We start from the raw sequence: 14,059 nt of genomic DNA on the forward strand, positions 1-14,059 counted from the left end.
CAATAAATTACAAAGCTCTATCAGATATTTTAATGATTTTTTTTCCCACAAAATCTGTTTATAATTATATTAGTTTTTGCTTGGAATGTGCTTGGACTTGGTTAACATCATATGCAACCTTTCTTCATTGTACATACATTTTCCATTTATTTTTATTTTTTCAAAGCAAATGTTGCCTTTTCCCTTTTTAATGTAATCATATATAGTAGTACTAACAATACAACTAAATGCATATTGGAAAGAACTATTTAATTATGAGCCTTGTTTTGGATAATACCTCCATTTTGGGTATCAGACATTCACATAGTTTGTGCTCCACTCTTAAACCATTCTGGAACTATTATAAATTTATTTACTTAAATATGGAAGTTTCCAGTGGACGTGTGCCCTCAGACTTTTCACTATTGAGACCTCTAGTGATACTATTACATGACTTTGCTCATTCTCTTATTCCCCTGCTGCATCGCTTATAACTTCAAATATAGAGGTAATCTTCCTTCTCTTTCTTCTTCTTTCCCTGGTGTTCTGGAAGCTTTACTAACTAAAGCTTTTTGAGGCAAATTCTAAATTTTTTAATTATCCTCCACTCTTCAAGTTTTGGAAGATACTGTAGTGATAGCTTAAGATGTGATTCTACGTGTTGCTGCCAGTGGAGTCACGGGCAGGGAACTCGATCCATAGTGTGTTATCCTGAAGGTAATTTTATGGAGCTGAAGAGAGCTTTTTATAAAACTGAAGTGTGAAAATTCTGAATCACTCATGCACAAATAGAGTAACAGGAAATCAACTGCAATTTAGTGTTTACTTACTAGGAACTGAAGGGGCAGTAGTAGTAATTGGCATCGCAGTTGGCTCTATGTAACCGCTATCATTGCACTTTCCCTTTGTCAGGCCAATGTCATCCACGGCAATGTCACTGGGGTTAGGCTTTTTAAAGGCATCGAAAATAACCTGAAGTTCAGGGAGAGGGGAAAAAAATGGGATTTTAAAATTTAATGAACCATCTTTTCAACTTCCCACGCTGTATTATTCTGCCTTCTTTCTTGAATGCTCTTATTTCCACTGTAACCTACACTGGTGCTGCACTCCATTGGGGATGCCAGGGATGGGACAGAATGCCTGGCAAAACAAAATAACACTGTGCAAACTGAGGGGATCATTCTAAGGAATGCAGCAACTTCTCCATACAAATGATGAACATGATTTAAAAATATTCAATGCCTTTGCTTTTTATATATAAATCCATGCGATATTCAAAACAAATTCTGCATTGCTCATCAGGCCAAAACTTCTTCTGAGCTAATTGAATATCTGCATGAAAAACTGAAATTAATCTAATTTGCTCATTATTTTCCTTTAATATCCACATATTAAAAGTAATCCTGCAACCAAGAAATTAGTGCTGGTTAAATACAATTAGGTATAGCAATCTTGCTGAATTCGTAAATCACACATCTGCTGGAAATCTGATGCAGCCAGGTCACAAATGCATCAGATGGTAAATGCATTTCTCTAGCAGAGTTTTTGCATCAATCAAAACTGCTATAGCATGGCAAACTATTCCAAATACCTAAAAAAGGGGAACTGTTTTCAAAAGAGAGGTGCTGAAGGAATTGTCTAGAATAAATCTCCTCTTTGTGTTTACAGATAAGATAGGTTAACCACGTGGTGCCAAAAAACACTTTCATTTGCAACACACTTTCAGTGTATTACTCTGTAAGTAATTAGTGAAAATACTGATTTGGAATCTGAAATTATTTAATTTACATCTCCTCATGGCTAAGGGGCTCTAAACACGCTGGTCTAGTGCAAGATGTCCCTGCCCAAACAGGGAGGTTGGAAGTAGGTGATCTTTAAGGTCCCTTCCAACCCAAAACAGTCTGTAATTCTATGATTCCACATGCTAAATATTTATTTGATGACATGCATTAGTAAATAATGCTAGATAATATCTTTGCAGCTGTGGATCATTGGGTTCATTTCAGAGGAAACTCTGATATCAGTTTAGCTAAAACAAATTTTAAAAAGAACTGGTAGTGTAACAAACCTTAAAATCGGATGTTTCATTTAAAGTTACTTGTCCATAATTCCATTTGTTTCCATAGTTTCCTTCTTTCTCGAAAATGACCTTTTCCAAATCATCCTCATTGCTTATGCTGACTCTCAAACGATAGACATTAGGACTGTACATGAAATACCTGGAGAGGGAATAGCAATTTTGTTATTATCAGAAAAAAGTGAAATTGAAAAAATGTCACTCTTTTTATTTTATAGCCAGTTTTATGGAATTAGGAGTAATTTACAGCTAGCATGAAAATAAATTATATATTTAAATTGCACTAGGAATTTCCTTGGTGCTTTGTTATATTTTCTGCAGAAGCCTAGGTAAGCTTCATGACAAAAAAATGTTTCAGGGATACTTAATGTCACTTTTGTATAGATATAAATATTGGATACAGGGTGAAAAAGATAATACATTAAAGCTAACTGCAAGAATCAGAGTTACAAGAGTTAACGTTTCAGGTCTGGAGTTGAGGCTGATTGTGGAAAATCAAGCAGAAGCAGGTTTGTATTGCTGGTACACCAACGTGGATTAATATTCTATATAAACAAAAACTCTTTAGTTATGTTCTTAAACAAAGTATAGGTTTAGGAATTACATAACAGTACCAAAAGCTTAGGCAATATATATCTGAAGAGACCAAAGGCAAACTAATAATCCGGACTTGGTCTTCAAAATATCTCATTCCAACGGGTGTTGAGATGTAAAATCCTGCAAGGGAATGAGCACATTTTAGCCAGTACAGAATTTTTTTCTTAGCTATTAGTGTTTTTAAATTTAAAATGATATCAAGCACAGATAGTGTTGCGTGATTTGGAAGATTCCTGACACAGTAAATGTGAATGATTCTCCCAAGTCATTCATCAGTCAATGACATATTAAAGTGAGCTTTTAAGCTTGTTGGATATTCCCCAGAACCAGAGAAGAAATGGGAAACTAGTCCTTTTCAAGCCAGTGGGAACTCTGCCTTATATTTAGTGAAGGCAGCAATTCTACTTGACTTATAAAATGTCTTCCTGTTTGTATGGCTTGTGATTTTGCAGGAGAATTTCCTAACATTTTCACAATTTTTATCCACATAACAATGAGAAACCTGGATTGTATTTTGAGAGGGTGAGAGAATGACTACGTGAATATTTTATAGCAAGGTGAAGCATTATAAACAAAAAACCAAGCAAAAGTTATTTGTGGAATTGAGTTTGTAGCTTCATCTGAGTTAATTCATTGTAGCTGGGAATTTGGACCTCTTTTTGCCATATGAGGCTAGTCCACAGAAACACTGTGATTTGTCATGAGAAAAGTAAACTTTGGCAGTTCTAAAATAAAATTCTTGCTTAAGTTTTTAAAATCAATCTATTTGTCTATCTAACACATATATATGCAAATATTATATTCAAAGAATCTACAAATAATTACAATTATATAATTTAAATTATACACTATTCTGCTATCTATAATTCTAGATTACCTAGGTTTTTTCATGTGGAAGGTTAAAATGCCCGAAAATTAGTCTGAAATCTGAACTAGGCCTTTCATTTCCTGTGTTGACTTAGAAAGCATGCATTACAATAGATATGGTGTCTAGCTTTAAGAAAAAGCTCTTCATATAGTCCAAGTGACAGTCCCATGTCTTTGTTTCATCAATTCTCTTGGCATTCACAATCAATTGTTGAGTGTTAAGTTCTTTGCTTTTCAAAAGCAGAAATCCAAAAATAAGAGTTTCTCTCAGTGTATGAAATGATGAAACTCACATTTTTACTCCAAATACAGGTCATAGAAATTTAAATACGTAGTATAATAGCAGCATTACATATGGGAATATTACATGTGTCAGCTTAGATTTTGCACAGAGAAACAGAGAGCTCCTAAAATAAATTATAATTTTCAAGAGAGTTAGAAATCACTGTCAAGGGTTTTATTAAACAAATTTTACATTCTTTCATCTGATTTGTATTCTAGGAGTCAAGTGGGAAGATAAAACAGTGTTCTGAAGATTGTTTAGAAAATGTGCATTTACTCAGAGAGAGGTGAATAATTTCTACCCAATAAAATGGAAAATACTATTTTTCTTTTCCCAGAAGTAACTTCCAGAAAAATTTGCTATTTTCCCAGTCACTTGTCAATGAATGAGTTTTATATAAGTCTCACATAGAATATATATAACCATTGCAAAATCAGAAGTCTCTTAGTTTTAGCTGGAGTAACAAATCAACAGAGGAAGGGATTGTTTGGTTTTACTGTTGAAAGAGAAAACAACCCAATTTTGGAGTCTAATTCTAGGATAAGCATCCATGATAGACACTCAAAATCCGATTTCTATCAGTATTATCTCAAATTAAACTCCACTTTTGATATGATCACTCAATTAAGTTATTTAACTGTAACAGTTCCTGGAGTGTTTGTGTGTTTGGCACAAGTTCTGGCAATTATTGTGATTGGTGTGAGGTAACTCGGGATATAGATGCCCCTTGTACACTGCAGGCTGACTTTATGTGAAATCAAAATTATTCTGTGACAACCAGGAGGATATCAGCAGTAGATACAAATGAAATAGAAGTGATTTCCCTAAAATGTAATTATACTTTTTTTTCCATTAAGGTAAAGATGAGGGGTTTTGATCTATAACACTCTTGGATGATAGAAATTTCTTAGATACGGCTCTTTGCATAATAATAGCATTGAAACTTTTCAGTACCTCACACTTTATCCACTTTACATATTCCTTTATTTCTTCCTCCAGTTTTGCTCTATTTCCATAAGATCCAATCAGTGACATAAAATGTTTTGCCTGGTAGCCCTGACTCATTTTTATGGCATAATAAAATGACATCCGAGTAACACTACTATGAAGTATCCATTGTACAGTGATGTAACATAAGCTAAATCAAGTTTTTCCTTTAATCTGCAAGCAAATTTTCTTTTTATCTTACCTGAGATGTTGCCAAATGTGTGATCAAACTCAGGACCACTCATCACAGGAAAGGTAGGACCCTGAAGTCTTTCCCATACTGAAGAAGCATCTAAATTTTGTATCCAGTAACAAAAGCCCTCTTCAAAAGTGCAATTGATTTTCTCATAATCTGTGAATAAGAACCTCTAGTAAATAAAAATGACAGAGATGTTGAGCATTTTCTCAGAATTAGGTAAGAAAGAGAGACGAAAAACGTAAACTTTTAGTTATCATTGTAAACTGGAGCCCGCGGTGACTCAATTTCCTACTCTATGCAATGCAACACAATTAAATAAATGTGTCACTTGTACTTGTTAACCAGACATTATCACTGAAGGGTGGCCCTAAATACTCTTGCACTCACCAGTCTTCATTTCTGATCCTTCACCAGTAACATGGTGGGGGAATAAGAGAGTGCCTCTTGCAAAGGTAACTCTAAAGGCCAACCCTGCTCTTCTTCTCTTTTCTTTGCCATGTCCTGGATTGCTTCAGTTGAAAGGGCTCACTACCAGAGCTGGATGCTGTGCTCCATGAACCCAGGATACCCCTTTCCTCTCCTCATTTGCTCCTTTGCTCCTTCTTTGCTCACATGCATTTGCTGCAGCATCCTCACCATGATATGGTGATATTTCCATGTCTTTCCCTTTAAGTGCAGGTCAGCAGGGGCTTCCACATGACAGGAGTTTGCTGGTACTCTGGATGCTTCCTGCAGTATATTCCTTCCCTGTCACATCCCCTATTCACATCCTGTTCAAAATTTAGCAGCTGAAAAAGCCACCATTTTTCCAATTACCAAGGAATCCCAAAGCATGAGTCATATTGCTGCATTTTGTTGTCACTGTAGATTTACTGCATTCTGAACTTTCCCCAGTGCCTATTTGCATGATTGTTGCCAGTGGTTCCACAGTGTTCATTACTGAACAAACTGATGAGCTTTGTAAGACATCACCCTACTGCCAGACAGAAGCAAACAGGATGATCTTATTGAAATCAATCATTTGATCTTTAAAGCAGTACAAAATTTTCCAAACAAGGTCTAGTTAGTGGACTGAGGCCAGAAAATACTGCTTCCCTTTTACATATTGTCAGATTGAAAACATGGATGCATCAAACTTCTGGGGTAACAAACACACACACACACACACAGAGAACACTTACTGTTTAGTTCACTTGCATTAAATGTAGTGTATGTTGCATTAAAGCCACTGTAATTTTCATCATAATCTGTTGTGAACTGTACTGTAACCTCATGAGAAAAAATGTAAATTGTTTCAGTATTTGTCCCTGACAGAGAAGCTGAAAACAAATAAAGAATAATATAGTCAGAGAGAAAATAATCCCATGCACATTAAAATCTCCAGTGCTGTCACAAAAATGCAGTGGATTAGTTTACTGAGTCTTAAGGAATGCTTTCCCTCTTGTACTGTGATTCTGTTACAATAGCTTCAAACCCCTGGTGAATTTAGCTGTTTGGCTGCCATATGAATATTCTGCATACCCCATCTCTCATATTCACCAGTATGGATGACTATTGGTGAAGACTATGGAAGGCTACTATCAACTAGTCTTTTACTATTTCACATTCCCATTCTCTACTTGCTTCCAAAAATAGGGATAAATAATAATACTTTCTTTATATATTTATAGCTGTTTTCCACCTCTAGTAGAATTCAGCTGTATAGACTGAGTCATGTAAAAAATGGGCAAAATCTCAGTTTTCCAGAGTAGAGTATAGAGACAGAGAAAAGGTATCATCAGTATTTCAAGGAAACCAATGCCATGCTTATAATTATTTTCAGAGAGTATCATAGTACTTCTCCCAACAGTCCAGTTTAGATGCTTTTATTTTATGTTTTTGTGTGTGATGTTACAGGATCTTCTGACAACATATTTCCAATGAAACATGGACCCCACAAGACTATGACTCTGGGCAAGTTATCAAGATTGTTTAAATAAGAGCTTAAAAACCAAGTAGATATTTCTTAGTATATATGAGAAGCAACTTTAAAGAGCAGATATGTATATTGAGATAATTGTCTAACAGGGTAATTTTACACAGCTCCAGTCTTCCTCTCAAAAATATGCATGCAACTTTTTTCACCTCAAAATGTATAATTTACCACTCAGATTTTATGAATGGAAAAGTAATATTATCTGAAAAATAAACTTACCTTTTAAAATCTTGTTTAGTCCTACACCTTCAAAAATATCCAATGCGTCTGCATATTGTTGTGTTTCAAAGGAAGTGAAGTTCAGCTTAATGGACAAACCTTGAGGAACTCTAAAGTAGCAAGAGAAAAATAAACCTCAAAACCGAAAATCTCTTTTTGACTGTAGTAAATTCATTGAGTGCTTGAATGATTTTAAGTTCAGAAGCAACAGGAAATTATATTAATTGATGACCTATTTGTCTAACTTCTACCTTGTAATATTACCAAAAGAATAGGCCATAAACCTTTTGTGACAGTACAAATTCTCCTTTACTTGCTGGAGTTAAGTATATTCTAGAAACTGAATGTTCTGAACTCTAGGATGTGATAATCAGTTCTGCAGAGTTTTTGGTTGTTTCTGATTGTCCCCTGCTTCTCATGGAATTACAATTACCTTTTCATGCATGTTGCTATTAGATATCATCTCACTGCTCAGGTAGACTTCCTAAGGCCAGAAGAATAGTATTGTGGTACCAATATGAATAGCAAAATATCAAAATCTCTCTCCTGAAAGTCCAAAACAATGTTTCTTATGACCAAAACAGGATTTTCATGAAGATTTGATGATCTCAAACCCGCTGTTTGGGAACTTGTTATACACCCTAACCATCACACAGTAAGTTTAATAACAAAAGTCACTTAAAGTTATTTTGGTGCAGTTATGTTCTCTCAGTAATCTATACTAACTCACTATCCCACTTCCTTTCTGCAAAACATATATGGTAGTACAAACTCTAAAACACTACTATCACAATCAACTTAGCTTCCTTTACCCCTATTTGTTGTTTTCTAGAATTGAAATACCCAGTGAAAATAGCTTTTCAACAGCAATCTGCTGGTGTTTATCAGTAATGATGGGTAGAGAAGTGCGAAGTACACATTTAAATCTTTGCCTTTCTTTTTATTATTATTGTTGTATATTTCTCCAGAGGGAAAAAATATCCTTGGTTTGAAAAGAATAAAAGATATAGTTGAAATGTAGTCTTTCAGAAAGCTAAAGTTTCAGGCATATGTTGAGCGTACTGGTTTTTTAGAAGGAGAGGAAATTGCATCTTCATTTGGAGTTAAATGGGGTGAAAACGTAAAAGCTTTTCCTAAAGGTAATGGGGAAATCTTTCTGAACAAAGGCAGGCAGAAGAGAAATCCAATCTCGGACGTATTAGAGGGTGACTTTTAACACATTTTTATAGGGATAATAAAAACAATAGAGAAGTGTCTCTCGTTGTTTACTGAAAAGCCCAAAAGTTTCCCTCATAGAAACAATTCTGTTCTAAAGGAAGACAAAATTTGAGTGCCACATTAAATTTCCCAGGCCTGTCAGCGTTGCCAGATTTTTTTAAAGCAGGTAAGTGGAAGATAAATCCAGACAGCTGGTTTTGCCATTGATCAATCTGTAATTACACAGATCTGCAGAACCTCTACTATATTATTTGCAATTACTAATGATTCTTTCCAAAATGAAGCTTTTATTAGCCTCATACCTGGTATAGATATCTGCCTAATACAATGCTTCTTGAAGCTATAGCAGCACTTGAAGCAAAATTAACAGCTTAGAAGGAAATTGTGCACTTGAGTCACATTTATTTACTGTGCTCAAATTCTGCAACAGCACGAAATGAGGAACAAGTCAGACTTATATTTGGAAGGACAAAATCTTGAGCTTTTCCTGGGACACATCTAGGTTCTAAACTCCTGTGTAGCCAGTAGTTATTGATGAATAGTACTGCTGAAGATGAGAAGGAACAAATCTCCTTAACAAAATCAAAGGACTTTCAAAGGAGCCTTTGCAATGCGAAGACCAAAACTTTTCCAATTTTAAAGGCAATTCCTTAATCTCCTTTGAAACTCTTCTACCATACTAATATTTCTCAGAATCAAAGAACAGCCATTATTACAAAGCCATAATAAGAATTACTGCCTTTCAATTTTTTTCTCCCTGGTCTATGAAGTGGATCTAGAGAGTCAAAGTCAAATAGATCTCTCCCAGCTGTGGGCACATATCCTTGATAAAAAATTTCACTTCTTGTGCCTAGGGCTGAAAAGGCATTTGGTGCTATTATATCATGCAATTTTAAAACATATTACTCAATTACTTAGGAGCACAGGTACTCTTAACTCCCAGAAGAAATCTGTACCCCTAAATGACAAGGGAATTCTTGAAAATTCCATCTGTTAATAACAGTTATATCATATAAAACCATTACCTGCAGACTAGCATTTAATGCAATACTTTGAAAAGAAAACCCCTTGCAATTATTTTGAGTTATGTGATTTATTTTGAGCTTACACTTAGGTTACTGTGTATGCGTATAACCCACAAAATTTCTCAACGTCATACCTGAGAATTTTGGTAAGTGGGCAAATTTTTGATATAGTTATGGGATTTAGGCAAGCAAGTTTTAAAAGAAAAGTTACATAAATACAAAGGAAAAAAGTTATATTACATATTTTCCATGCCGGAGTATTTGGAGTATAATCCAAACAAATGGCATAAGGCTGTTGTGCAGGAAACAATATCACCTCATAATCAAAAAAATATTAGGTACAAAATTATTGGAAAATGACTTACAGTATTATCCATTGGCAAATGATATCTGCATCATATGGCTCTGGGTAATTCATAGAGTGAAAAAACCCAGAGGAATCAGTCAACATGAATTTTCCATCACAAACTGAAGCTGTAAAGATATAATGAAGATCATTTGTCAAAATGCCACTTGAAAAACAGAATTGGAGCCAAAATGAGGGCGACCTTGAATACTGGTTTACATGGATTACCTTCGAAATGCTTTGTAAACAACAATGGGAAGACAAAGTAAAACACACTATTAACTTATTCCTATTTCTAATTCCTATGACTTTTTGATCTCAAAGTACTGTATAGGAAGAAAAGTGGTACAGAAGATTTATTTTTAAATTAGAGATAACCCAGCTAATCCAAACTAGTCTAAACCAATCCAAATAATTAAAATCTAACACATGGATTTAACTAATCCAATTCTTTCTTTCATTTTATTTATAAGGAAACATGATCTTCCCTTAACAGTTCTTATCTACAGCTACTTTAAATCAGAAAACTGTGTTTGCACTACCAGAAATGATTCGATGTCATGTGAATAAAAGCAAGAATGGATATGGTTGACTATTGTTATCTCTACTTTTATGAGCTTCCCGGTTCCTTGCCTTATGTATTACTGAGTACTCCAAGAGATAAGTGGATCTCCCAAGTTTCCTGCCAGCTATCGAGTTCATTCATCTGAGGTAAATGTTATCCATCATCATCTATTTTTTCAAAAATCTTTTTTTAGTTTTGTTCCCTTGGTGCTGCTATTCCATTCTATGAAAGTTCTTGAGTTTAAGAAAACAGATACTAAAAAAAAATAAATGTCTTTTTAAATCTCAGCAAGATTAGAAATGGTAATTCATGTAGAGTTATTTTATTTCAGCAGACACTGAAGTACTGTTGAAGCTTTGGCTGCATCTCTTCAACATTAATTATCCTAGGAACCTGCTTAATGATGTTTTTTTTTCAGTTGTTCAGAAAGCATCATAGAGCTTTCAAATAAGGATAAAATCAGCATCACACATGATTTTCTGAAGATGTAAGGACAAGTTCACCAATTCAAGGCAGACGATCAGAAATCAGATAGAGCTTTTCATTAACACCAGAAATGAAATCATACCTATAACCACTGCCCAAATTATGAATTATCAATCATATTGAAATTTTATTGAGCATAGTATTCCTCTAGGAAATGATATATAAAATGATAAATCGGAGCTCCTGGTCTGTTCATTTTATAAATGTAAAATTATTTCTGACTACCACTGTAGCAAACACAACATGAAAATTAAGCTTTGTTTCAGTCAGGCTCAGGCATACACTTGTTAATAAACATTGTGCAGAATGAACTTCGCCAACAAATCTAATGCATGAGCTGGAATAGAATCGTATTCGCTTTTCAGTCTTTCAGAGGAAAACAGAACACATGAGATTTTAAATAGATAGAGGGAAAAGGTTCATGATTGAGGGTTGCTATATGACCTTTTCATCATAATAGGCTACAACATTAGAGTTGGGAATTGGTATGCAAATACTTTTCCTGTACACTTTAATACATGTGTTTCCTGTCCTTCCCAAGGCGAATAATAAAATCAGTGCAAGAAGAAGGAAAGTGCCCAGCTAGTTATTAACAAAGAGAAAAAAAAAAGGTACTGTTAACAAGCAAGAAATATTCTGATCTAAAAAGAATTTCATACCACTGGCAGTAATAAAAGGAGATATAGACACTGTTCTAATAAAATCAATGACAAATATTTGCTCATTAATTTCTGTTAGAATCACAGAACGGGTCAGGTTGGAGGGGACCACAGGGTGTCATCTGGTCCAACCTCCCTGCTCCAGCAGGGTCATCCCAGAGTACATGGCACAGGATTATTTCCAGATGGTTCCAGAATATCTCCAGTGAGGGAGGGGACACTCCACACTCTCTCTGGGTGATCTGTTCCAGTGTGTGGTCACTGCACAGGAAAGAAGTTCTTCCTCATATCCAGGTGGAACTTCCTGGGCATCAGTTTTTGCCTCTTGTCCAATGCTCAGCACCATCGAGCAGAGCCTGGTCCATCCCCTGACACCTCCCTGCAGACACTGACAGACATTGTTGAGGTCCCCTTTCAATTGTCTCTTCTTGAGGCTGAACAGGCCCAGCTCCCTCATTCTTTCCTCATAGGAGAGATGACCCAGTCCCCATTATTCTTATTGTTCTTATCGTCTTGTTTTTTTCGTATTGTTTGCTTTTACTTGTTTCTTCTTACCTTTACAGACACAGTGAGAAAATTGAAATAAGACAACAACTCAGGAAAAGGTCCTTAGGCTGCTCATCCACAGCCTGGCAAAAGTGCTTAGTGTCTCAGGAATGAGCAGGAAGAGAACAAGGACTAGTCCTATTTCCCTGAAGAACTTCCCAGTGCTTTCTCCTTGCAGGGAGGAGGCAGCTGTGGTCAAAGGTGGGCAGGGGTAGAGGAGTCATTATATTTCTGCCTCCTCCTGGAGCCCTCAGAAAAGCCTCAGTTGTCCCCCCGATGAGACAGGGGTCATCTTTTGTAGGAATCACTTCCTCTTTTGTAGGAATCACTTCCATTACTTCCCCAACATGCATCTTGCTGTCCATTTCTATTTACTTAGGGTGCTGAATGTACAGGGCACGTTAAGAGGGCTTAGTCCTGTTACCCTAGAACTTTAAGGAGAAGCTCCCCAAACTGATCAGATCAAGCTCACATATTTCACTTTGACAGGACCTTTCTCTGCCAAAGGCAGTTCATTACTTTCTGTCTTACATATGATTGATCTCTCTCAGCCCTGTAGTGATGCTCTGAGGTGGGTAATCACAAAATTACAGACATGTAATAACTGCAAAGAGAGGCTGCAGAAACACCTCCTGGGATGAGCCTCCAGTCTCCCTTTCCTTACACCTACATTTTCCACAGCTGCTTTACAGCAGTGCCCGTCATTATTAGTAGATGCTGTTCAGACTTCACATTTCTCTAGAGACCCTTTCACTGAAATTGCTAGCTGCACTTTTGTGATGCCTTTTGTTACTGTATTGCATTGCAGAGCCAGAAAGAAACCTTTCAAGATAATTTTAATCAATAAAGCAAACAAAAAACAATTGTTCAGTTGCCTGAATCTTTGCTGAGATTTTACTGAATTCTGTCTAATACAGGAAGAGACTACTAAAATGCACTTTTTATCCTATATTTTTAAATCATTAATGTATTCTAAAGTCTGAAATACTATGGGGAATAGCAATCAAGATGAAAAAAACAAGTTATTTAAAGGACAGCAGCTCTTCTGTGTGCAAGAGCACTTACAGCAAGAATTATGAATTGGCTGTAAATCTCATTGTGAAACTCAGAGGCACCTCTGAAAATCTAGACAATTTTAGCTTTTATATGACCATATTAAGTTTCTCTAGGGGTGGGAAAATAAAAAATCAAAGAGGCAGTTGCCCCGAACATGCATCTAACTTCTCAATACTCATTCCACTGTTTTCGCCAGGTCTGCTAAGAAACTTAAATATACAAATTTAGAAAAGCTATGACATTTTGGGTGGAAAAGGCTGAAAATGTAACATGAGAGACATGGAGCAATATTTTGTCCTCCAGCCAGAATTGTATTTCTTTAAGGTTATGAGCTGAAACTGCTACAATAATGGTAACTGAATGAATTGCTTGGAAATACCAGGCATCAGTGAAGATGAACGAAGGAAAACCATCCAGTTCCCTGAAGTGGACTGTAACCGTAGCGAGTTTCCTTATGACATTCTGTCTATTTTTTCAGACTCCTGAAAGTTTCAGCTCAGTTTTGTGCATTCATTAGTGACTGTTAACATGATGAATAAAGAATAATATCCTCAGTTACAAAGGAGCAGGGAATTCACAACTTATATTTCGTAGATATTCAGGGAGATATGTAAATCAGATCCAAAAGCCATATGCGTAAGAGTCCACGCATCAGCTGCAAAACTCAAGCACAATTCATAACTTAAACCACTGTTTAGCCTCCAGGGCACAGCTGAGTCATTACTACACAGCTTTGATTGCAAGTATTTGAGGTTATTTTTGTCTGTATCTGCCAATGTACGAATATCAATTAAATTCTATCCTATTTAACAGGTCTGACTGTAATATCTTAATAAAATGTGAATGAAGCTTGTACACTCAGACCTAGTAAGGACATTGACCTGTTATAGCAAGTTTAGAGGAGGCCACTGAGTTGATTAGAGGGATGGAGCACATCTCCTATGAGGAAAGACTGAGAGAATTGGGATTGTTCAG

At 35.8% G+C, this 14,059-nt stretch overlaps 1 protein-coding gene across 3 annotated transcripts in view; it reads right to left on the reverse strand.

The window, feature by feature from the left end:
* Positions 1-14,059, reverse strand: part of TMPRSS15 (transmembrane serine protease 15) — a 54,167-nt gene that overhangs the window by 24,576 nt on the left and 15,532 nt on the right. For all 3 annotated transcript variants that reach the window (XM_064643999.1, XM_064644000.1, XM_064643998.1), the window contains 7 exons: positions 9,792-9,900; positions 7,184-7,293; positions 6,171-6,308; positions 4,993-5,142; positions 2,671-2,773; positions 2,048-2,198; positions 810-951 (listed from right to left, as the gene is read on the reverse strand). In XM_064643999.1, the coding sequence (XP_064500069.1) occupies positions 810-951; positions 2,048-2,198; positions 2,671-2,773; positions 4,993-5,142; positions 6,171-6,308; positions 7,184-7,293; positions 9,792-9,900 (903 nt within the window). The remainder of the gene's footprint in view (positions 1-809; positions 952-2,047; positions 2,199-2,670; positions 2,774-4,992; positions 5,143-6,170; positions 6,309-7,183; positions 7,294-9,791; positions 9,901-14,059) is intronic.

Source organism: Pseudopipra pipra, chromosome 2 (genome assembly GCF_036250125.1).
Source record: "Pseudopipra pipra isolate bDixPip1 chromosome 2, bDixPip1.hap1, whole genome shotgun sequence".
In the NCBI taxonomy this organism is placed as follows: domain Eukaryota; kingdom Metazoa; phylum Chordata; class Aves; order Passeriformes; family Pipridae; genus Pseudopipra; species Pseudopipra pipra.